Source organism: Acromyrmex echinatior, chromosome 14, assembly GCF_024713525.1.
Source record: "Acromyrmex echinatior isolate Ae372 chromosome 14, ASM2471352v2, whole genome shotgun sequence".
In the NCBI taxonomy this organism is placed as follows: Eukaryota; Metazoa; Arthropoda; class Insecta; order Hymenoptera; family Formicidae; genus Acromyrmex; species Acromyrmex echinatior.
The window spans coordinates 926412-952727 of NC_141865.1; the positions used below are offsets into that span (position 1 = coordinate 926412).

Sequence of the window (26316 nt, forward strand, 5' to 3'; positions counted from 1 at the left end):
GTAGATGATCGAACAGGGAGTCGAGGTAGACGGGGGAGGGGTCTAGGGGAATGGTGTCCTCAGGGACGTCCGGGCACCCTTCCAGTTCCCGATTGCTCCCCTCGTCTGTCTCCCCTGGTCCCCGCTGGCTCCTTCTCCCTCTCTCTCTCTCTCTCTCTCTCAGCCTCCTCTACCCCCCGTTGGGATAAACAGATTAGGTAACTACGTGATAAGTCGGTAAGTGGGTTCCCTCGGCCCACGGTCCAGACCCACCGACATTCGCTCTAACATCTAACTACCTCGTTAGCGTCATTAGTAACGGTCGGGGTGTCATTAGATTTCGTTCTCTACGTGTAGTTTTTCCACGGGTCCACCACTGTCCCTCCCTTCTCTTGGGCTGCCTTCGAAACCTGCATTTCGCAAGTGCAACGGATACGGACGATCATGGAGGATCGTGACCCGCGTTTGGAATAATTTTGAGTCGCTCGTCAGCATGTCTATGTGTGTGAAAATGTGAAGTCAAAGATGGAGCAAGTGAAATTGCAGCTATTTTACATCAATTTGAGTCCGATTCGATCTTTTCCCGAAAACAAGATTCTACGTAAAGAATATTTTTTATTTTCCCGATTTATCATTTCATATTAAATTTCTGTTATATTTTAACTTATTTAAATTGATTTATAAAAATCTGATTACACGTACCAATGTCCATGCCATAATATTGTACAAAAGATTTAAAGAAATAAAAAGGTAAAGGCTGTACGCATGAGAGAATGAAATCCAGTAGCTTTAGGCAATGATTTCTACATTAAAAGTACATTAAATCCTATTCAGAAAAGATGTGCTACTTCTCGTAAGAAACACACGTGAATAAATGATGTTTCATGCTTTCCATGCGCGAAAAATTGATCGTCTCCCTTTGCGTTTTCTGTAAGGCAAACAAGTGTCAACAAAACGACAAAGTGTGTCACGAAAAGAAGATGCAAGCGAGTCCCAAGCACGAAAGTCGCCAGGTTTCCTTCCCCTCCTCCCCCTCTCTCTCTCCCTCTCTTTCTCTCTCTTCCATACCCGGGATGCTACTAATAAATTGGATCAGACCGACTCCCGATGAGTTGTACGAGTTGTCTGGATCCGGGCTTTACTTCGGACCGACTCTAATCTAAGATCTTGAGTGGATTTCAGTTTGGGGCATCGGCAAATTTATTTAGCCGCCGCGGTCGACGCCCGATTCACTTCTCTATCTTTGTTTTATTTTGCAGCCGCAGCAACAACGACAGTCGTTGCTTATCGATATGACAAGAATGTGGATCAAGAATTTTTACATGTCGTGGTGTATTTCACAGGATCACTGTACAGCTTCGTGGTTCATTAATTTGACATTACGCACGAAATTTCTCTTCTATCTTCTAAAATCGAATTGTTTATTCGAAACGTTTAAAAGATTTCGACATATGCGTAAAATGTGTGAATAAATTGAAGGGCTTCCACAAAGTTTTCCCACAAAACTTGAATAAATTCATTAAAAAATATCTGGGCTACGGCATCAAGTCATTCTCTATCAATATCGCTATATAGTGATCAATTTTATTCTGACAAAAATTAAATGGGAAATATAAGATCGATGAGTTTAACACTTGTAAAGGATGTTTTTGTTAAGATCAATTTGTAAACTTTTATAAGTAAAACAATAATTGCTTCGTACTTTAAATAATATTACTTTCTTCGTTTTTATTATTTCCATACAACACATTTTATCCGAAAGACATCCTTGAGATATTCTTAAACTTTTCAGGAATGTCCTGTGGACGTCTTTAGAATGTCTTTGGGGCATCCGTTGAAGGTATGAGTTATATGTGCTGTATGGATTATTAATATTATGAAAAAAATACGTGTGTATAACATATACTGTTGGAAACTTTTTTTTTATGTCGAATATAACACATTTTACATTTCCCAAACCGTCCACCCCAATTTTTGTGTTTATTTAATATAAGATAAATACCAGAAAACAGGACAAATCTCATGTAAAAAAATGATCAAGAAAAAGATAATCCTAACACAGTTTGTAAACAAACTGTGGAAGTATATTTTTTTAGTATAATTAACATTTGTGACATGTTAAATTAACACGTATTTCATTTATTCATCTTAGAATTTACGCTTTAAAATACATTATTTTTCACTCACTCATAAATTGTGTCATTTTGACACTAAAAAACGTTGAATATCAATTTAATACAAAAATTTAAATGACATAATCACGTTATGTTAAATTAACATTCGAATATGTTAAAAAATTCAACACAAACAGTTAACAGAAACGTGAGTTTCCAACACAAATGTAATAACGTTCTTTATCGTCTATTATGAAGTAAATAGGTAATGAAACTTTCCACAAGAATCAAAAAAGTCCAGAAATTTTTTATTTTTCTTTTTAAATTCTACGATCCCCAAAATATTAGATAATCCAAACTTGAAACTTTATTCTTATATCTACTCCTATATCTGGAGAAAAATTATCAAATTTTATTTCATCTTATATATACATAACAAACGGTTTGAAGATAAAATTTTTGTGTTACATGAAAATTTAATATTTCATAATTGTTTGGTTTTCCGCGAAAAACCGTTCAATTATATTATCGGATGAAAAGATATACATAATCGTCGCTTCTTAGTTAGATCTACAGTAATTTTCTGGATGGTTATGTGAAAAACGACCGCAATATCATTCGGATATCTATTAAAATAAATCTGTATTGGTACGATAATCGTGCAAGCGGGAGCACGAGCGGAAACAAAGTTTTAAGTGCATCCACGAGTCCGCAACGTCGTTAAACGCCCTGATAAAATACCGGCGGTCCGGGAAGCTCGAATCGTTTATTTTCGCGTGGGTTGGTTTAGAGCGAAAATCCTCGCGGATTCTCATTGATATTAATTTTGCAAACGATACGGGAGATCGCAGCGACCGTAGCGTATAATTGCACGTCCGTGACAGTTATGAAAGTTCAGCGGCATCGAGGCGAAGTATCTCGATGCACGCCTGTGGATGCAACCATGCGACTGTATCGTTGATGGTGCAACACCATCGCGCGTTCGTCGTTATCCCTATCTCGCTTTCCCTCCCCCTCCTCCCCCCCCTCTCTCTCTTTCTGTCGCCGTTATTATCCTCTGTGTCGAGAGGATGAAAGGGAGAGAAAGAACGAAAGAGAGAGAGAGAGAGAGGCGGCATAAAGGGAAGAGAGTAAAAGAGAGGAAGGAGAGGAGACATTGTGCGCGAGTGAAAGAGAGACGGCCGGACGGCGGAGAGAGAGTGGCATGAATTTTTATGAGCTTAGGAAATTAATTTGTGTTTTTCGCTAAGCCCCGGCTTAGCGCCGCGGTAATTAATTGCGCTGATTGCTCTGCATCATTGATGAGCGGTTCCGGCCGCTTCGTAACGTCTGCTCCCACTTCGCGTCTCGTTGTATACGCGCGTATCCGAACGATGCCTTTATCGGCGCTTCACTTTTCGATCCTCCGTGTACGCGATCACAGTTAACCACGTTTCGCTCAACATTTTTAATTAACATGCTCTGTCTGCTCGTATAATTGCAGTGGCGAAATAAAATGTGCGTGCTGCTGTCGTACCGAAGTACAACAGAAAAATAATATAATTGTACATTGATAATCAGTTGTTGAAATATTGAATCGAGCATCGATGATGATACTTGTAAATCTTTTTGTTGCAGTATTTGAATATATTGAGGGTAACATGATAAAATGTGGGACCTTATTTTATTTTTTAGTTATATTCAAATCAATGACGTAGCAAACAATAATTTATTAAAATAATTTTTTAAGTTTAACATAAAACACATTTGAAATGATTAAGACAGTTTACGAAAATTGTTTAGATGAAAATAGATGTGACTATCTAAATATGATGGTAAAGTAAGTCGCTTTATATATTTTTACCCCTTTTTTATCTGAAAATTTTCAGGTTTATTTTAAATAAATTATACTATTAAAAAAGATAGATAGATTATTCCAAAAGATAGAAAATCATAATAGAGAAGATATACTTCTCGATACGAAGAAATTAATTATTACACTTGCTAAATTAAATTCAATTAAAATTGAATTAAGTAAACGAATATGAATGAGCGTACGTCTTTGTTTACTACGTACGGCTCTTATTTTGTGAGTTATAAAATCTGATACAACTTATTTACATTGATAAGCACTAATGTAAACTACCGTGAAAAAGCGAGGAATTATGTTGATCATTTTATTTTGCAATAACGCTTGCCGTATAAATTTGAAAATTCCGCGAGATTGTCAGTAACTCACAAGTTTCTTGAAGTTTCCGAGTTTCGCAAACCCTAGTCAAGCACAGGCAAATATGCGGAGTACCGAACTAAGTTCTCCTGGAACTTTGCAAATTCGAATCTATCAAGAATTAAAAGGTGAAACTTTGTCGAACTCGTCCCTTTGAAAGAAAAATATTTTCTTTATATTGACACAACATATATTATCAATATTAATTACGAAAACGTATTATATAATTAAACTTAATAAAAATTAATTCGACATATTTTTTTTCTTTTATATTCAATCGAATATATTTTTATCTATTATTATATTATATCATTTATTTATTATCATTCGATTCGTTATTATTACTTGTGTGTATCGACAATAGTTCTTTGCAGTTAGAGTTTCAGAAAATAAAATTTGCGCGAAAATTATCATTGTGTTAAGAATTACTAAAAGCGATATTCTAAAAACACTTGACAATTCCTTCCGGATTGCTCGTTACAGATACTAGTTACTCCGCCTATCACCCAGCGCTACACGGAGTTGGCGAGGATTCCTTCGTGCGGAGGAAACAGCGTCGAAACAGGACAACTTTCACCCTTCAGCAACTGGAGGAACTCGAGTCCGCCTTTGCGCAGACTCACTACCCGGACGTCTTTACGAGGGAAGATCTGGCCATGAAAATTAATCTCACGGAAGCCAGAGTGCAGGTGAGTGTAACAATAACAATCGCGGAGAGCTTTCTTTTCATCAAAATCCAATTTTTCAATCCTAATCCACTTGTCCTCCATAATTACATTTCTTAACGATAAATAAGATAAGTATAAGGATTCACCAATGTTTCAAATTAAAAGAAAAATAAAAATGGGATAATGTGAGCCAGAAAATTAATTAGTACGTAAATTTGTTCATATAATAATTTAATAACTGATTATATGCTTCGCAAAAAAACAAAATTCGTATATATTTTGAACTGTAACTTACTTTAAATCTATATAATGGCTCAATAATTTAAAAACAAGTTAAAAGAAAAAGGGCTGCGAGCCGAGCAGAAATTTTACCTATAAACAAATCGGTAGATAAGTAAAGATGTCTTAATAAATTATTATGAGTAAAGTCGATCGAAGATTTTAAAATATACTTCGCATTGTACAACTATAATTGTCGACTTTACATTATATTTTTTATCGTTTAAATTTTATTTTGTGAGCAGTGATAATCGTGATCGGAACGTTTGTTAGCCGGCATGTTATTAAAGTTCATGATAATTTATTAATACATTTCTACCCTTTTTCTTTTAATTTGTTTTTACTTTAAATCATTATTAACGGAAAGAATTAGTATAAAGATAACGCAATTGATATATCCCTTAAATTTCGCAAAATCCTACAACCTCATTAGACTTTTTTCAGATTATGATGTTTCAAGTATACTAAAAGTAGCCGTGTGTGTCGTTGAATTATTATTAACATAATTATTTACTTTTTATTCAATTGTATTTCGTCAGTTCTCGCAAAGTATCTTGCCGCATATAATATAATAATGTCCGTAATCCGATTAAATTACAAAAAAAGATCCATTAGAATAAGGGAGATGAACAAATTCATGGCAGAAGCACTGTGTGCATTATATTTAAGGATATATTAAAACAGGTTACTTGAAAGTATGCTAATCACGTTGTATAATCACGTTTATTCGATAACATGAAAGCACGTGCATTAAAACTTCACAGAATGTTCGCATGCTCGCGTCCGAGCATTGGCAGCAGCGAGCTTAATCTTTTAATGCGTCTCAGCGCATTGAGATTGGATTCCGCGTTTTAATGCGATGAGAAAATTACGCGCGGCAACCCGATAATTTTTTGTCTGCCTTCGTAGCGTTAAGTAGAGAAATTCCGAGAACATTTTTCGCGCTGCATGTTTTCGCTGTAATATTTCATGGAACACACAATAGAACGTATTACCCGCCTACGTATCCATTAGTATCCAAATGATTATATCGCGAAAAAATATGCGTAAACCGGATTTCTGCAATCCAAAGCGGAATTTCGACAATTTTTTTTTCTTTTTTTTTTTTTTAATCGATTTTTGTCCTTTGCCACTCCCGGATTTAAAAAAATTGCCATATTTATAATTTATTCGTACGAAAAATAACGCGCCATATATTTTATGTATGACGTATGCGTACATATGATGTATGTACGCGACATAGATGGGGGAAAACGCGCGAAATTTAGTCAGGATGAAAATATATTTTAGATTCAATAACTGCAGATTTGAAAATTAAAAAGAAAATCTGTAAAAGACGGTAACTATGATCGATTGTCTGCGGCCGTACGGTGTTGCCGCAAGAGCGAAAGCGTATGTACCAGAGGGGTGAAATCGGGCAGGGCGGGAGGGCGGGGGTGGGGGCGAGGGGCCCTGCAGGACCCCCAAGAGGCGCGCTGACACCCTCGACCTGACGTAATCTTCTGACAGAGTAAGCCGGTAATCTCCGGGATTACTTTGTACTCCTGCAGGCTACGTCCTCACGGCCATATTTACTCACGCCGTTGTAATTCGCGCTGAGAATCCCTGCAGCGTAACAGCGATTCCAGCCTAAAATCCTGTCGGAACATCTGCAGAGGATATCTGATTACCAATGGCGGCTTTTGATTTCTCGACAGACGCCAACCTGCATCTCCGTCGAATTTCAGATGATACGTTTTGACAGCGCCTTTCGCAATTTTCAAGTCAAACGTATCTCGATAATCACACGGGGGAAAAAAAACGATTTTACTGAAACATTCTATTTGGCTAAATATCTAATTTGAGTATAGACGTAGATTTGAAAATAATTTTTGTTGAATCATCAAAATAATTAGGAAATCGAAGCAATGCTGCAAAAAGTTCTAACATTCTGGCAATCAACTTGAGCGTCCTATATAATTATTTTAGTAATCTAATAGAATTACTTTCAAAAATCTATAATAGCTAAATTTTTAGATGCTTGAGCAAAACTGTTCTTTCCGTGTAAGACTCTTATATTCATAGCATTATTAAATCAATTTACTACTATGATTATTTCACGTAATATTTTTAAAAATAATTAATTATTATTTGTTATTTTTTTTAGTATTTGATAAACTGTAGTTAAAGATGTTTAATGATAGTGTATTATGTGATGTCAACAATATAAGTTTCATGGAAAAAGATTAAAACGTCTTTCATACATGAAACTCATAAAATTATTTTTGAAGATTTTTTAATACAATGTTAAAAATTCTATTTATAATCTACATGATCCTTTATTTTTCCTTTTATTTAAGGATATTTTATTCCATTGAAGAAATCACTAATCTTGACTTTTTCTAATTTATCAATCATACCGACCAGTCCTTCAGCAATCTGTAAACATTTTTAAAAAATGTACACGAAAATACTAACACTAAATAGTATTTAATTTTGCCGTTAATAAAATAGTTAATATTTATTTAATCTATTCCAAACGTAATATATAATTTAATTGATACAAAAATGAAGAAAATTTTATTAATTTTATTTTGCATCTTAGTTGAAAAAATTTATCATAAAATTTATAAATAATCATTATATTATTATTTTTTAAATAATTATTATAGCTCGCGTGTCTCCCGAAAGAATCTCGGGCGCTTCGCCCGGCCTCTCATCATTAATATCCTGACTCACGAAGGATCCTCGATCACAAAGTCTAAGAGGCAGCCTGGCGTGCATTGTGCGAATTTACAAGGAGGCTGCAATCTTTACGAGAGAGATACGACAGTGTACACATGACAATGAAAGAGACAGAGGGGTGGCGCGAGGCTGTTGGTCTGGCTGTGACGCAATTACGGCGCAGACTCATTGTTTCATTAGCGAAGACAAAGGGAATCTGGAATAATGGACAAATAGGCGCGTTTACGTAGCGCCCGTCCTCTTCTCCAGGCTCCAATTAGAACCTAACCTCCTAGAGGGGGAAGGGCGGGAGGGAGGGTTGAAGGAGGGTTGGTTGTATCGTCGGGGCACGTACCGTACAACATCCTCACGCGTACATTTCCTCGCACGCAACACTTGTACGCGTACGTACGCCCGTTACACACGGACGTGCGTGTGTACGCGAGGCCGGCAATTACCGGCGTGCGTGAATTAGACGCGTACTCGCACCTGCGCTCGTGCGACGCGCTCTGGACCGTGCATGGATGCTGGACACCGCGATTACGTTTGATCTCTCTCCTATTTTCGGCGATTGGATTTCGCGGAGCTCTTCTCATCTCTTCACGTAGTTGTCCGCGTATCTCCTTTGTAGGAATTGTAAAATGCAGAAAATTTTTTACGTCGCCGTGAAAATCTCGAGAAAAGTAGCTCGCCGGTATATAAAATATTAGTATCTCTATCTCCGCCGATGGTTTTGACAAAAATATTTGAATCCACAAATTGGGTTGGAAATTGAGAAACGAGCGGAAAATTTCTATAAACGTGGATTTATTGAAAGTGGACATTTTTCAATTTACGGGCTGTTGGAAAAAACAGCTTTTCGTGAATTAATCAGTAGTTATCGTTGTCACGCAGCGTTTTAAAAAGCATGTCACACGTGATACGTGCGATCAGTAATCCCGCGACAAAGAGCGACACATTCGTTTAACAAGGGGGTGCGGCCGATTAAAAACGTTTTACGCCCATTATCAACGAATTTCAGATTAAATTTGTATTGGAAAAAAAGTGGAGAGGAGAGAGAGATATATCGCGCAAGGGTGTAAAGGAAAACGACGGTGGTGGTCCCTATACGAGACCGTGGCTTTGTTCCCAGCTATTACTCGTCCTCCGCCGCCCCCTCCTGTAACCCTTAGGATATTATTATATCTCCCCGTCTGTCGCCCCCTCCTCCATCCTCTCGCGATGCTCGAGGTGGCGGTAGAGAGTCGTACCCATCGTATTTATTTTATTAAACCATATCCCGTGCTTCCTCCTGCGAAAGTTCCGCGCTCGAATGTAAGATAATCATTTTCCAGACCCATTACACAGAATAGGATATGCCAATCTTATTAATTCCAGCTCTTTTTACTAAGGACTTTTTGTGAAATTTTTTTTCGTAAAGTCTGTTCTTTCTTCACAATTTAATAGGGTCTTGGCAATAAATATGAGACACAAATTAACGCAAACGTTTTATTATGAATAAATTAAAAAACAGTTTTATTGAAAAAATAATATTTATTTCGATAATATAACTATTTTAATATTTCATTAATCTTTTTTTATCTTTTATTATCGCTTTTTCCAAGAAAATGTAATAAATTGAGGGTGCTTTATACTTATATATATATATTTATGTGCAATATTTTCTTTTCAAAATAACTTTTTTCCTCAAAATCAGGCAAATCCGACGAAATTTGTGCTAATACATTTTTCGATTCAATATCACTATAAAGTGATATAGTATTATATTATAAATGATGCATCGGATGTTCTTTATGATTTTTTCTAATCAACTACTTCAAACAAATAGCTTCAATTACGTTTTACAAGATGTTTATTGAAGCCTTGTACAAAAATTTTCTCGAATTTTCTAGGTACTTTTATTTAAAATTCCAGCTCAAATTAGAGAATTTCTTAATGCAATTTTGAAATCAATTGGAACGTAATACGCAAGTAAACTATACATTGTAAAGAAGACAGGGATTTTTTCACGAAATTGTCTATCTTTTTTTACAATTATAGGGCTGCTAAACTTAAAAGACAGATGTAGAGAAAAGTCACTCACTGCAGTATCAGTAGATTATTCTCTTATGTTTATACTTATCGCCAGAGAAAATGACATAACGACAGCAACTATAAAGGAGACAACTATGCAAGTTTTATATGTATAATTAATGTACATAATTGAATAAACTATTTTTTTGTAATTATTTTACAAGTCTAAAATAGTTTATTCAAGTATGTTACATTACTTCTACAAATAAAATTGTATAATTGTCACCTTTAACTGTTCACACAGTTGCCTATATTTTTTCTAAGTGTGTGCGCGCATGTATTATATTTTATCACCCCGATTTTTTATAAAAATTCGCGAGAATGTACGCAAATATACGTCTATGTGCAAATCATACTTATCGCTAATGAGATTGTTATTTTGTATCATTAAGAAAAAATTATGAAAGGAACAATGTTTTCGAAAAAGAAGATGAAATTTAAATTTAAAAATAAAATTTCAAAAATTTCGAACGGCGATAAAGTTCCATAAAAATTCTTGATTTTCAAGGGTGAAAGAGAAATCCCCTGAAAATTTCAGGTTTCCCTAGGTAGTAAACATTCTGAGTTTTACTATTAGTTGACGTATGTGCACCGAGTGAGGATTCCGCACGAAAACTCGGTTATTGTACATTCATTGTCGAGACGAAAGTCAACGGTGGAGAACCGCTGGGTGTAATAAAGTCTATTTCAGCTGGTATTATGTCAAGTTAGCCTCGTTAGCGGAACTCGAGCTTTTTAAAAAACACTCGGTCGCCGTGGTTGCTGTCGGCTCGTTGAACATGCACGGCGGAAAGTGCCCTCCCCCTCCCCCTCCCCCCAGCCTCCCAACCATCTCTGCCTCAACATCCGCCAACCAGCCTGCCGCACCCTCGTGCTTTTCTCTGCCTCCTCCACCCTTCCTCCCCCTACCCGCACATACAATTATCCTTGCACATTTGCGGACATTGTGGAGTGCCATAGATACGACCGCGTCCTCCTCATTTTTCTCCTATCCATCCACCCCTTCCGTCATTTCTACGACTCGCGAGACTTAACCCTCTCGTCCGCGTGTAATGCATAGTCAGATGACTGAGATGTCGAGAATATTGAATCAGAGAATTATGCAAACTTTCGCGAAGTTGGCTTTTGAGAAGTTTAACTTCCCTGGATGCACGTATATCGTTATATGATATTTATTCATATTTAGCATAATTCAAAAATTGTATTATGAAAAAGACATAAAACATTAAAGGCACGAAATAAAAACGTGGAACAAAAATTGTTAGGTAATATTAAGTGTTAGTACAGATATTTAAAAATATTTTTATAATATTTACATATCAATTAATGAGTTGGAAATCAACGAATTAAGTATCAGCAATATATATATATAATGTATGTTTTTTTTCACGCAAGAAGAGTTCCTCGATCTATTAAAAAGAATTAATTTCGTAACTTTATTAATAAAACAGTAACCCCCACATCAAAGTTACGCTTCCTATTTTATTGATTTTCCAAAGCTCAAGCGTAACGTTAATCTATGCTAACCGCGACGATCGTAACTTGCAGGTGTGGTTCCAAAATCGGCGGGCGAAATGGCGTAAGAGCGAGCGATTGAAGGAGGAGCAACGCAAACGCGAGGGTGGAAACAGCGGTGGTGGCGGCAGCGGCGGCGGTGGTAACGGCGGTGGCGGTAACGTGGAATCCTCCGCTTTGGCCGCACCAACGTCTTCATCGGCGGGCCCGAGTCCCACGGGAAATGACCCGGAGGGCACCACGACGAGCAGCAGCGCCGCCGACACGGAGGATGCCGTGGCGGAAGGTGCCGGAGGCGGTGGAGGCGGCGGCGGCTCCAGGAGCCCCAGCACGACTTCCGCCTCGGTCAGTCCCCGACCCCAGCCGAGTCAGCCGTCTTTAGGTGGCGTCTCGACGCCACCGCCGACCCCTATAAGAGCGCCGCCGCCGCCATCGAGCACCGTGGGGGGCCTCGGACCACCCGCTGAGAGGTGAGCTCTTAGCTTCGTTTGTATTTACGTCTTTAGGAAATATCTTCCTCCTTCCTGACTATTTCCCTCCCCCCCCTTCCCCTCTGCTCACCCTGCCTAGGTTCCTCCCAACCCCTTATAAACTCTCGGACGATTTCAACGAGTAAGTGGGTGCAAGCGCCGCTGAACACCGCCGGCCGGATGCTCGATACGCGCCATTAAACCACTCTTCGTGACGGCATCGCTGGCCCCGACGCCCGCCGGTTAAGCCGCTTCTTCTCTCGGTAACTCTTCCCCTCCCCCTCTTTCCTCCCCTCCGCCTCCTCACCTCTTCCGCGCGTCGCCGTCATAGCCACTCGTATAATCGCGATAATCGTCGCCTCGTTAAACTGCAGCTTCCAACGGGAGCCAGCGACGGCGGCGGGGGCGACAAAGCGATGCGCACCACTTTTCGCTCATGGACTTTTGTCTCGTGAAACTAAATGGCGTCTTACCATTTACGACTCGCATACGACAGAAAGAAGCGTCGACATGACGCTGCTAAAGAGTTTGCGACGGAAAAAGGCTAAAGAACTGGCGACAATTTCCCGCGGGGATTTCACATACGTAGTTACGGACAAGTATTGTAGATTAAAACGTTTAGAAGTTATATCGATTTGAATATGCAGATTGTTAGTCACATTAGTACAGATTTGACCGAAAGTATAAAACACCCCCGTAAATTGACCGAATGAACGTTTTATATCTGACGAAAAATAAATTAAAGAACAGTTTTGAAAAATCATATTTATTTTTATAATAACTTTAACAATTTTTTTTTTGTCAGTTTTCCTTTGAAAATTTTACTAGCACTTTGTCCAAGAAAATGCAATAAACTGAGGATGCTTTATACTTATGGCCGAGGCTGTAAATATAACGTTGCGCGTTTCCGAAGGATATAATCATTATACGTTTCTTTCATCTGTGAATTTTTCCATAATTTGATACACATTCTAATAATAAATGTCATAAATAATAATTTAAATAAATAATTTTTCACATTAAAACGCATTTCGATACTTTTCTTCCGTTCTACAAAAATACTTGTTTATGTAAATACCTATTATATTTGCATTATCAATGTTTGAGATATCATAGAGGAGAGTTCAACGTGTGTGTGCACGGAAAATCTAGAAAAATATTTGTACCGCATAAAATATTTCTACGAGAGACGCGTTTCATCGGCCGTACGTAGGTATAAGGGGAGCCGGAGAAACGTACGTCCGAAGAATCGGAAAGGGGCGATTTATCCCGCTCGCGATCCTCTCTTTCCGCGGGGACGGGGAGCACATTCGTTTATAATCCCCGAGACGACGACAGTGGGGATCTCTCTGCGGATCGACGTGGAGGTCGGGAACAAAAAATGCCGAAAAACACGCGTGGCAGACACGCGTGATAGACGTAATGCTCGCGAGAGGAGGGTGTGCGTTAGATGTCGACAAGACGACGGAGTGGCTTGGAGGCAGCCGTGGGGGGGGGGGGACTGAGGGGGTCGAGAAAGGGGACCTGGTGGGCCTGGTACCAGGGTCGAGGGAAAAGGTAAAGAAGAAACGGCAGGAAGATACTCCTTCGCCGTCCCCGCAGTTGTAATTTATTTAAAACCGCTCGCCGTAAATATATCCTTATCATTTATTCAGAGGAACGGCGAAGCTCCTGCCGGGGGTCGCGGATGGAGAGGAGAGGTGGATGGGGGGAAGGGCGGAGGGGAGGGAGGGTGTAAGCTCTGCGTTCCTTCTTACCTTGGCTCTACCTAGCTACCGTAAGAGCGACTGACTTCGTGCTGTATAGGGGCGGATCCACGTCGCAAAGACATTGTGTCTCGTCGCTAGATCACTCTTTTGTCTCACAATTCTCTTGGAAGGTTGCGTAAGAATTGGTTATGCGTTGCTCTTGTTAACTCAATGAAAAGTAGGTATTTTGTCTTGGAAATTGCGCCCATGTATTCTACTTCGATTAATAAAACGCAAGCTTACGCATCGAAAGATCAACTCATTATCAGCTAAAATGATAAAGGAACTATTATATAAATGTAGTCGCTCTAACGATTGCGCGATTGTGATTAGCGATTGGCAAGTAGTTTTCGACCAGTTATCGATTGCTCTAACTGGTTGTAAAGTAATCATCAATCACCAATCACAATCACACAATCGGTATAGCGTGAGTATTTCGATTTAAAACAGTTCGCCACTCAAGCAGAATAACAGAATATAATGACGTTAAAATAACGTTATAATAAATCGTATCTAATAAGATTATTAAAAGTGATTTTTAGTAATCATTTTGAAGTCTTTTTTATGCCATTTTGATATTATGACGATGTTTTTTTTTTTTGGGGGGGGGGGAGGAGTTATTTTATTGAGAGATTGAAATGTGTATTTAAAAAATTGTTAATCGCAATGTGTATTAACGATATCATATCTAATAATATATGCAGCTCAGAATCGTTTCCTGTCACTTTTATTACTCGTTTTAACTCCACGCTATATTCACTACCGGTGGAGCTGAGAGCGTTTAATGTTATTGAATTTTAAATAAAGATTTTAATGGAGTCTTATTACGCGGGAAACGCGACCTCGTCTAGGTAATATCGTAGTTATCGACGTCATTACTTATCTAGAAGCGATTATAGGATAAAAAACTAGATATACCTAAGTAAAATGGAGCACATAAATATTAAATAAAATAACTAAAGTGATCACACGTATATGTTCGACTGACTAACAGGCTGAAAATTCGTATGGATGAAAAAGGCGGACGAAAGTAAAAGATACGAGATAGAAAAAAATATTTTAAATTACGAGCTACAAAGCTAACTTTTATTTTTTACTTTTTATTTTTTTAGAAGAGCAAGAGAGAGAGAGAGAGAGAATTTAAAAAAAATTGCAATATATAGTAAATACGAAAGTATTCGTATATAAGGAAGATTTTTATTTAAGAAGCCTTATTTGTAAAAAATGAACATTAATTAGCAATTTATTAACAATATGCGTACATTTCTTAATATAAACAAAAAATCTTCGCGAAAATAACCATTATTTGTGATCTTAGGAGACAAACTTTTGAACAAATATTTTTTGTGCGCCCAAATAATACAATTTTTCATTTTCACTTATTATTAAAATAGTATAATATATATATTTCTATTATTGCACATCATTTTAGATAAAATAACTTTGAGAAATATAATTCTATTTTATTCTGTTAACAAATTACTAATTAATATTTACTTACTAAAAATAAACTTTTTAAAAAAAGGTAGCCTTTACTTAATATATAATTTGTTTTTGTATTAATAAAATGATAAAATTAAAAATACGAGTAATTAATCAAGGTTCAATTTTATAAAGGAAGATACGGTTGGCACAACATTAATTATCTAAAAATTTCATTCCGTCTCAAAACTGTTGCCTAAAATTATTGCCCGTAGCATTCCTTTTTTTCCTTTTGCAACAATAATTTTTTTATCCAAAGGCGCGAGGAGATGCTAGTCATCTTTGCGAGATTCTTTGCGATAATCTGCGTCATTCCAGCCGTCACCCTTCCATCCACCGTGACTCGGCATCGTAACTTAGTGCCTAGCAAACGCGTCGATAAAATAGGGGGATGTACTAAGCTACTAAGTCGCGCTTCGTCCATCACGCGAGCAGTACCAGGGTGCACGTAGGTATGCATTTGCATGTGTGTGCGTGGCAAGTAAACGAGCGCGCACGTAGAGCAAGGTGCACGGTAGACTACGCGGCTAATTGCCGCTAATTATCGCGCTTACCGCGGTTCGGCTCTTCCTCTCGCCGCCACCACCGTCGCCGTCTCCGTCGCCCTCCGCGCGTCGCCGCGGTTTGCCACCCCTACCCGCCCTTTTCGCCCTTAAGCCCGATACAACCCCCTCCCCCGGGCAACCACCTGAAATCCGTTACTCTGGCCTGCCGACGAACTGCGTCTTTCCTACTCTCGCCGCCCATCCCACTAACGACCTAAATGCCGTGGGCTGTCTGCCCTAACTCCTACCCACCCCCACGCGTCCTCCGCCATCCTTCCCTCCTTCTCTCGCCCCCGATCTCAGGCTCCGACTCGAGTACCGACTCGAGCTCGTTACATTAATTAAACAATATTTGCGATTAATATTTGAGATAATCATCAGCGCCTCAAAGCAGCCTCCGCTCCTCTCGGAGGATGCGGAACATCACGCGTGCTAATCGGATTAGCGCTTGTGAGGCTGCGGCTCCTCTCTCTCTCTCTCTCTCTCTCTCTCTCTCTCTCTCTCTCTCTCTCCCCATCTATCTATCTAACTATCCATCTTTCTCCCTCTCTACTCCATCCGTTCCCGTCTTTCTCTTGCACTTCATTCGCGTCTGCTTGTCTGTCTCTCGCTTTCGCTACACTGCACTGATACGCCGGTAGTTGGAATCGCGCGAAATTGCGACGTCCTTTTGGCGATAATCGTGCCAGTGCTTGAAATAGCGTTAATTCGCGGACGAGTTAAGGATCGTTTCCGGCGTGACGATTGAGACGTTTCTATGTCTACGTGTATCAGTGCGCGTCAATTGTGCTATTGCCGTTAATTTAAGAAATTACGAATTAAAGAAGAGAAGTTAATAGTTTCTTATCATTTTTTGAAACAAAAACTATGTCGCACTTTAGAAGTAAATAGGAGACAGCTTTGTTCCATCTTAGAAATTTTTACGTATTTCTTTAGCTACACATATTTTTTAACAAAATGAAAAAATTATGAAAACATGTTTTCATAGACTTTTCTTTATTGTACCTTGAATGTAATACGTACAACAAAGTTTAATAGCGATTTAGAACTTGAATAGAAAATTATTTCAATAAGAAATAGATATGTTTTTAAAAAAATAATTAAGATAAAATGAGAAAATTTTCATTTAAACTATAAAATTGTTATACAGAGTGTCTCATAATTACCGCATTTTTTCTTAGAACGTATTCTTGAGGTAATTTTGAGACGAAAATCCTAATACAAAAATGTCGAGGCTATAATAGGTTTTAACTTATAATTGGTTAAAGATAGTGTGCAATTTGAAACCTATTATAGTCTCGATATTTTTGTATTAGGATTTTCATCTCAAAATTACCTCAAGAATATATCCTTAAGAGGAAATGAGGTGAGACACCCTGTATATGTAACATTTATTTTTATACAGAAAATCCAATCCCAGTAATTTTTTTATAGAAACTGTATACGTCCTTAATAAGGGAATTTATCGAACCATTGCACTCTACATTTTTGCACTAAAAAAAATTTTCTACATCTATATGTATAAGACTATTAAGATTTTTGGTGAAATGAGAACATAGCAACACTTTAATGCAGCAAGAAGTAATTTCTATCCCCTTGTCAGTTTCATCCAGAACAGCGATCCTAATATCGAATAGGAGAAAAGCTCATACTCTAAACTAAGTTTAAATTAAAAAATCAAGTTTATACTTTGTCATATACTTACGTTCCCCATATTTATATTCATTTTTTCCTCTCGTCAAACTTTCAGCACCACGGGGATAGGCGCAGGCTTCAGGCCGGTGGAACCACCAACGTCCCTTTTCTTCTCGCCTCATCTGGCCGCCCAGTTCTCGCCACCGCTCTTCGGTAATAAAGTTGTCAGCAGCGCGTCGACATCGTTGACCTCGACGACGCCATCGTTATGGACGACCAGCGAGCAGCATCGGCCGAGCAGCCTTCAAGAAATGTTATCTTGGTCGCCAACCGGCTGGCCCGGTTCTATCTGTGGCTGTTGCAAACCCGGTACCGGCGGCACCGGCACCACTGATCTCCATCGAAGTAACAGTCTAGCCGAGCTCCGAAGAAAAGCTCAGGAACACTCGACCGCCTCGGCTCTCCTCGGTGGTCTCGCCGGCTTCCCCGGAGGGCTACCCCTGCCTCTTCCCTTGCCGCTGCTGCCACCCTTGTTGGGCCTCTCCAGGCGACCGGAGCACCATCATCATCATCACCTTCCCGGCGTGGTGCATCAGATACAACCCACTACCAAAGAAGATCCCTAGGATCGCCTCCACAAATGTCGGAATCGTCTCGTAAACGCAAGATATAAATCTCAAAGAGATATTCTGCGCGTATCGGATGGTTGCAAAGTCGAAGCTAGACAGCGATATAACAATCTCGGTGAGTTCGGATCTCGATGCTATTTAGAAGCTGAAGAATGTTATATATGAAGAATGTTACAAATATAGAATGTTATAAATATATATATAGAATGTTATACGTTCTGTGTTCTTTCATATATGGAGACTTATTTTTCTAACTCCTTTAAAGTAAATATTACCGAAAGAAATGATCTTTTCTATTAGATTTTATTTTGTAACTCATAGTCCCATCCTTCGAGTCGTTGATTTCATTGAATTAAGAATTTTAAGTTTTCCGAAAGTTTACACATCAGCGTCGAAAATTGAACTCATCGATGTTATACCATTAATCTTTGTAAATGCTTTCCTTATTATAATTACATTTTAATCTCCTGGTATTTTTTTTTAAACGGAAAAATGCTTTTCTGAGTTTCGCCGTTGTGATAGTTCAAGCAAGTTTAAGGGTCTCAATTTCGGAAGACGACGAAGAATTAACGAACCGCAATGTTACAAGGTGGTAACTTTGGCTTGGTAAGGCGGCTCGCGCAAACACTGCAAATTGTATTCATATTGTCTTCGATTGTGACTTGTTAAAGTAAACATGGCGCGAATCCTGTTAAGTAACTTGCGCAATCTTGATAGAAAACTTATTTTAGCTCATATAATACTTAGTTAATTTTTAGAAGAGAGAAGTTTTCGTTTGCAACAAATTTCACAATCAACTTCATTTTTAACTATACGTAAGACAGGATCGGTTTTATAAAGTTCCGTAAAGTGTAAAGCACTGTTTAATTTGCATTTTTTTTTTCACTTTAAAAGTTACCAATTGATTATTTACTATTATTCTCGATGTTTCCCGGCTCTCTATCGTTTCGGATTTTGATAAAAATGGGAAACAAACAAGATACCATTAATACTCATTGCATATGCAATAAACCGTTGAATAATGGAGCACTATCAATTTGCAGATTACTTTGTTATATCCGCGAACGTGATGTAAATAGGCGAGGTGCATTACAATAATCTTCTGTAGTATTCTCAGACACATAAACCGTTTTCTCACATATGTAATCAGCAATAGCGTCTAAAATCTTCATATTACGCAGAATTTCTATTTTATTTATTGCCTTAACTTGCGACCTCCAGACACGTTTGTATCGCCACTATTCACTATTTACAACAGTAACGAAAAATCATTAAGTTCCATGTGTATCGTAAAATGTTTGACAAAATCCGTTAATCACAGCGAAGAGTATACTAATTACATTATACAATTCTGTGAGAAGGGGACGTATTTCGGACTGACTTTTTCAAATGAATTTGGAATGTCAATACGTCGCGATACACATTTGTATTGTACATACGTAACTGAGAATAAATGCGGCGAGAACGGGAACGAGAACGACGCGCAATCGCGTCGGGACCTGCGAAGATGTATAGCAAAGTGTGTTTACAAATGGTTTCGTTTCCTTCCACGCGAGTATAAGAAGACGCGACGGACCAACACGTGCCTGATGCGCTGTATATTCAATTGCTCGATACGCTCGACCAGTCGATTCGTTCAAGCCACGCGGACAGGCTCGAGTGTGCATTCATCATCAAATTCCTACGAGCGGGAATCGAAATCGATATAATCTCGGTTCGGTTTTCGATATTGCTGTCAGAAAGAGGAGAGGAAAATGTCGGATGTTTCGGATACTTGTCGAATTCAATTGATCTCACGGAGATTATATGGGTTTTAATACCCGGCCCACAGATATTAAAGCGAAGAAAATTCGTTTCGAGTTGGCTAACTACTCTTATATGCCTTAAAAATCGTCGATCGGCCGGCAATATTAACCGGATTTCAAATCTTTGCTACGTTTGCCGAGTATCGTAATTCATCAAATAAAATCCGGCGCAGAAATAAAAGAGAGAGAGAGAGAGAGAGAGAGAGAGAGAGAGAGAGAGAGAGAGAGAGAGAAGCGCCAAGTGTGAAAGAGAAGGCGAAATTACTGCACGGATTTAGTTTGATAATTACGACGAGATAATTTCGACGAGATAACGATAATTACATTTATGTCGTAAATCCCTCTGAATTTTTCGCGAAGCGAAAAGCGTAGAAGCGAAACGGACGTAGCTGTTTGTAGAGACCTGTATATTACCTCCCGATAAATAGTCAGTGCTAATCAAAGATAGTCTAATGAAAGGTATAGTGTAAGGTAGCGATTAACTGTGTAGTCAGAACTGTGGTAGCGATAATAAACTTGTTCTCTCATGTGATGAATCCTGTGTGTATAAATCATTCATTCGCATAAATTATCTTGTAGCTGTCCCTCATATATATATATATATATATATACACACGCGAGTTCACAAGTATTCGAATTCAGTTATCCCGCATTTCGTTCCACCGTCCGATTTTCCCATCCCGAAAATTCCGATTCCATAACTTATTTTCCAGCGTGAGATTGCATATCGCTGATATCGGCCCCGCGCGATTCGATCTCGGTGCAATAAGTTCTCTATTCTCGCGCGTCCGCATCAAGAATCGCTCCTTCGATCCCATATAGACAAATAATTGTGCCATAACTGAGAATAGGCGAGGATCGAGTAAAGACACAGGAGGTAGAAGAAATAATGCAAGAAGAAGAAGAGAGAAAAGGCGCAAGCTTCAGACGCGGAAGTAGAATCGCAGTGGAAGAGCGAGAGAAGGTAAAGGGGGGAGGGGGAGGGGGGCGAGTCGGTGAAGGCAACGGCAAGGGCCGAAGGGAGGACAGAGGGTGAAGAAGGGGGAGGAGGGGGGAAGGGGAGTGTTGGCAATCAATGCTCCTCATAAGAAAAGCTCGCCCTCTCTTATGGGATCAACCCTCCTCGAGGGTACATGCCGAGTCTTCTCGCGGGGTAAAAAGAAAGGAGAGAAAACGCGCGCGGAGGGGTAGGCGTAGAAGAAGGTGGAGGATGAGAAAGAGACGAGGGAGGATGACGGCGCGCGGGAGGGCGAAACGGAGACGCGAGCGAGGGGGTTGTTCCCGGCTCGACCAACCAGCGGCAAGACGCCATTGATCGGCACGTGGCTCCCGGTTGGTGCAACGAATTCCGTCGGGGGTGGAAGGGAGGCAGAGCTCTTCTGCTTCCGTCGGCGGCGGTGGCGGCGGCGGCGAAGGAGACGGAGATGGTGGAGGATAGAGAGAGGAAAGCCGGCCCCGCTGGAAGACGGAAAAGCGGCAGAGGGGAGGGGGGAGGGGGAGAGGGGGGGGCAGGAGGGCGGCGGACGCGCGTGTTCTGCACACTCCGTTACACTTACTGGTAAACCGTATTAATCAACGACATCATGGTTTATCCCCTATTCCTCTCCGCTTCCGCGCATCTACCTTCCTTAACCTCCTCTTCCCACTTCCTCCCTCTCTTCCTCCTCTCGCTCCGTCCTCACTTCCAACCCCCTCCCCTCTCCTTATCCACCTTCACCACCACCTTCGCGGACTCCATCGCGATCTATAGCCAACGCGCACCGACATAGTCTTACAGCACCCAAGCCCGGCGTAGCGCGAGATAGAAAGACGAGAAAGCAAGTCGGGTGAGGAAGGGGGTGAAAGGGACGAGGGAGGGTGAATCAAGGCGCCGGGCCACTTTGGGAGAGGCGATCGACGCTTAACGATGTCTCTCGATACCCATTACGCGGCTAGCCGGGATTCAACGAGCCGGTACCGTCGTTCTCGCGTCATTGTGTGCAGAGAGAACAGACTGGCGTTCGCAGAAAAATTCGATTGATCCTACGTACTCCCCCCCCCCTCCCCCCCCTCCCCCCCGGATACGAGTTCCTTCCTCGTAACTCGTCGGAACGGGATGGGCGGATTTTGCGGATACTTTGTCTTTCCACCCCCGCATCGCCGCCGCTTAGTGGTCCTTTACAATTCAGACAACGCGCGCGGAGTATCTCTTTTACGGCGAACACGATCTTCGCGGCCATGCGAATAAAATAGCTGTTGACACGAGAGACGGTTCCTGCAAAGATTCGATGTAATATTTTATCGAAGAAGGAAAGCGAATAAAATTGAATTCCTTTATGTGTGCGAGAATATGTCAATCGATATTCACAAGAAATATTTGAAAAAAATAACAGATTCAACATAGGAAAGGAAAAGAGCCTTTATTCGTTTAATTTAAATACGAAAAAGTATTGAATAGTTTTAAAAGATCTTACATCGTAAGTAAGATTACTTCATGTAATCACTATCTTAAAATTGAATTTGTATACAGTTTCTTGATATAAAACGAAGGCAATGCAGTTAAGCATACAATGCAACAGATTAAAAATAAGTAAATATTAATATCGCGACAAAATAAAATTCAAGATGTCAACTGGTTTATTAATATTTTTAAGTAATAATTTTTAACGAAGATGGTAAGAGTAGCGGAAACAATAACCCCTACTATTTTTGTTAAAAATTATTTTGTTAATAAATTACTCAAGGAATTGGATTATCTTCTACACTGTTGAAGAAGTAATCCTTCTAATAGTGTAGAAGGTAATCCAATCTTTTGAGTTAAATAACATTTTGTTACTTTTAATTTTCTGAACTTCATGTGTATTCGAAGTGAAGATTAATCCATTTCTGTGGTTAGTTTATTTCAAAATAAACAACGTTTATATTAAAGCACTCAATAAATAATAAATTAAATTTGAATCAAACTTAATATATTTTCTTTCTTAAATTAAAATTGTTTAACTTTATTGTTTTAGTTAATTTAACGATATATTGAGTAGAAACAGTGGCGATTTATTTTAGAAATAATAAAAAACATCTCAAATTTTGGATATAACTTGACACCCTAAATAATTAACAGTATAACAACTTCGTTCAACATTGATCTTATTTTTGCATATTACAAGCCATATTAATATTTACTTACTTTTAACGTTTTCAATACTCTTACCATCTTACCATGTTAGCAAAAATTCAGTCATCTTAATAAATTTGACATCTTGAATTTTGCTCATTGTTGGCTTTATATTTCTATATATATATATATATATATACAATACTTAAATTGAAATTATTCTTTTCTTCTCATTTTTACCGCAATCGATAATTAAGTGATCATTTCGCTGCGCGATACCGGGATCAATCTCAATCCAAGGGCGCGGGGAAGGGCTCGTTTTAATCGGGTACGAATAACTGATTTTCTGAAGCATCACGAGATTCACGGTTAACAGAGAGAAGATGGTTGAAGCTGCCTGACGCCGGTAGACAGTGATTAATACCGCGACGTCGTCTGGCGTCTCTCTCCCATACCATCTCTCTTTCCACCCCTTCGCCCGCCGATGTATGCGTAGGGTCGTGCGCAAGAGGGCGTGCTCCGTTTCACCCTCAGACTCTCTCTCGTCCTCCCGTCATCCCTGCGTTACCCCCGAAGCGCGCACTCCGCGGTAAAAGGTTTTACGAAATTCATTGTCAGGCAATTTGCATGTCAAAGCCGCTGAGAAACGTGGCGTTCCAGGACTCGGCAGCAACAGCAGGAGCACCAGCAGCAGCACTATATGCTACCGTCGAGTGTCTGTCTCTACACTCGACTCTTTCTTCTTTCGGCTTCGCCGCGCCGCCGCGTCGTCACTTTCAGCCTGATGGAATTAGGGAAAAAAATAAGGCCACTTTGCGCGCGCGGTGCCACGAATGAAGGCGATTGTTTATTACACGGCTCGATCATTCCGGACCATTGCATGCGTGAACGCATCGGCGCACTAAAGATACGTATCTCGACGTTTGATCATCGAAAAATGTTCTTTGCGGTAGCATACTAATTAAAATAATAAAATCGTAATAATAATTCGTATTACGTCGATGGATCTCCTTTGCGTTTATTTCTAATATACTGAATAGTTTAACCACATACTTCTATTATTTTTTAACAGAAGAAGGAGAATATTAAAAAATTGATGCTCCAATTTTCATCTTAAAAGCTCTCCAGTATCTTTCTTAACTTTTCCGCAGACTCTCTTATTCCCTCTCAAAAGAAAACGTTTTAACGTGATTAAAGCTCCAAAATGAAAAAAAAAGGGAGAAAACTTTCTTGCAAGCTTTCAATGGATAACAAATATATTTCCCTTCTATTGTTTTATTCATCGATGCTCTGACCTCTCCAGCTTACTATTCTCTGCCCTAATGTATGGTTCTATCATTTATCTTGGTATAACAAGTAAAAAAATGAAGCGATACAACCACTCTTCCCGCTAAAATTTGAATGATATAAATTATAATCAACGTTATACAATTTGTAACGATAATAACGTATACGCCGTTAAAATGAGAGATGCAAAGGCTCCGCCGGACAAAGAGGAGGACGCGGGTGGAAAAAGTCGAAGGAAGGGAGACCTTTCTCGGATCCTCCCCCGATATAACGCCTTATAAAGAATAAAGCCACGGGCGGCGAGGGCGAGCGGAGAATTTATTGAGGTTGTCTGGCGAAACTAAGGGGATCAGAAGCCGCAATGATTTTCAATTTTCGAATCCACTTCGCGGTCGTTCCTTCGTTCTCTTTTCGACTCCGGCGGGGAGATCGGATCGACATATCTGGTTCACGTGTAACGTATACAGGATAGACGTAATCCCGCCCGCGGGAAAAACTCGTTCTCTCGCTCTACCCCCTGTTTCATCCCCCGACGCCGGATTGTGTCCGCGTACTTGTTAGGAGTGGTATCGATATCGATTCGACTACCATCGATCTCATTTATCCCGTCGGTCTAATTTGTTTCCTGTAATCTTCTTTTGCATCCTGATTGCAGGAACGAAGAGCTTATTTCCAAACTGTATAAAATACATGTCATAGAAAATTTCATGTATTGTGTGTTACAATAAAGCTTTTGACATTAGATGATTGACATAAGATGATTTAGATATAATTTCTTCAATAATAAAGTCAATAAGTACAATCAAAACAATAGATATGGAGAATATCGGAAAATAATTATTTTACAGAAATCAGACTTTGTGCATAATTGGAATAAAGAAAAGTAAAAAAGTTATTTAATTGGCAATATCATTCAAAAACTCTATCATTCAAATATGATTATAAAAGATACGAGTAAAAAACATTTCTATTAAAACCGATCCTCGTTAAAATTTTTGTGTTGAATTTTTAATATATTTAAGTATTTATAAATTTAACATAATTTAACATAATAATTGTTATTTGAATATTTTGTGTTAAATTATTAATGTAACATTTCTTACAATTAGTACTAAAATAACATATTTTATGAGTAAGCAAATAAATAATGTAAAAATAATGTATTTTAAAACGTAATTCTAAGACAAATAAATAAAAACCTTAATTTAACATAATATAAATGTTAGTTTTACTAAACAAATATGCTTCCATAAATTTATTTACAACTTGTGTTATATTTTTGTATTAATCTTTTACATATTTATATGTTTCCTAAAATTAAGATAACGCTGAAATTTGATGGATCGTTTAAAAAATGTAAAATGTATTAAATTTAACAAAAATCCAATTTCCAAGTATGTAATCAAATTATTATTAAATAATTGGCAGTTGTTTCTTTCATTTATCATGAATTGTGATTATATTATTAAAGAAAGTGTTCGAAAGAGTACTTAGAGAAAAGCGTTTTGTTATTTGTGATAAATTAAAGCTATGCAAAGAATTTTTGAGGTTCTAGTAAAGGTAAAAATGGGACCCTATCTGTTTATAAAATTCGTATTAAAAAAGCTTTGAGAAGTTTAGAAAATAATAAAGTAGTATAATTAAAATTTTTATAAACTTTACAGCACACACATAAACTTTAAAGTATAATAAACATTTTTATAAACTTTACTTTTAATATAATTAAAAATTTTTATAAATTTTACAAATATAATTTTATAAGTTTATCAATCAAAAACTTTTCTATCCAACTATTGATTAAGGAATCAAAATTACAGTCTTTATTTTATTTTCAATAGGAAGCATTGCACATTAATATGACTTTATCAATTTTAATTTATTGGAATTTCTTTCAACAGATGCCTCAATTACAGATAGAGTGAAGTATATTCGTAAAGCTATAATTATGTTTGAGAATATTTTTCTTTCAGATTCATTATTTTTTTTATATAAATTAATAATTTTTTTTTTTTCTTGCGGATCCTTTCCAGAGAACTGAAGGCCCTGATGCAGTGCATCTTTAACATCTCCTTTTGCACTGTTTATGA

The 26316-nt window shown here is 38.5% G+C and overlaps 1 protein-coding gene across 2 annotated transcripts in view; it reads left to right on the plus strand.

Moving 5' to 3' along the window:
• The window catches only part of Drgx (Dorsal root ganglia homeobox), a 70892-nt gene extending 50505 nt beyond the window's left edge, over positions 1 to 20387 (plus strand). For both annotated transcript variants that reach the window (XM_087413627.1, XM_011053723.2), the window contains 3 exons: positions 4783 to 4988; positions 11571 to 12007; positions 17533 to 20387. In XM_087413627.1, coding sequence (XP_087269753.1) covers positions 4783 to 4988; positions 11571 to 12007; positions 17533 to 18043 — 1154 coding nt within the window. In that variant the 3' untranslated portion in view covers positions 18044 to 20387. The remainder of the gene's footprint in view (positions 1 to 4782; positions 4989 to 11570; positions 12008 to 17532) is intronic.
• Positions 20388 to 26316: the final 5929 nt, after the last annotated feature.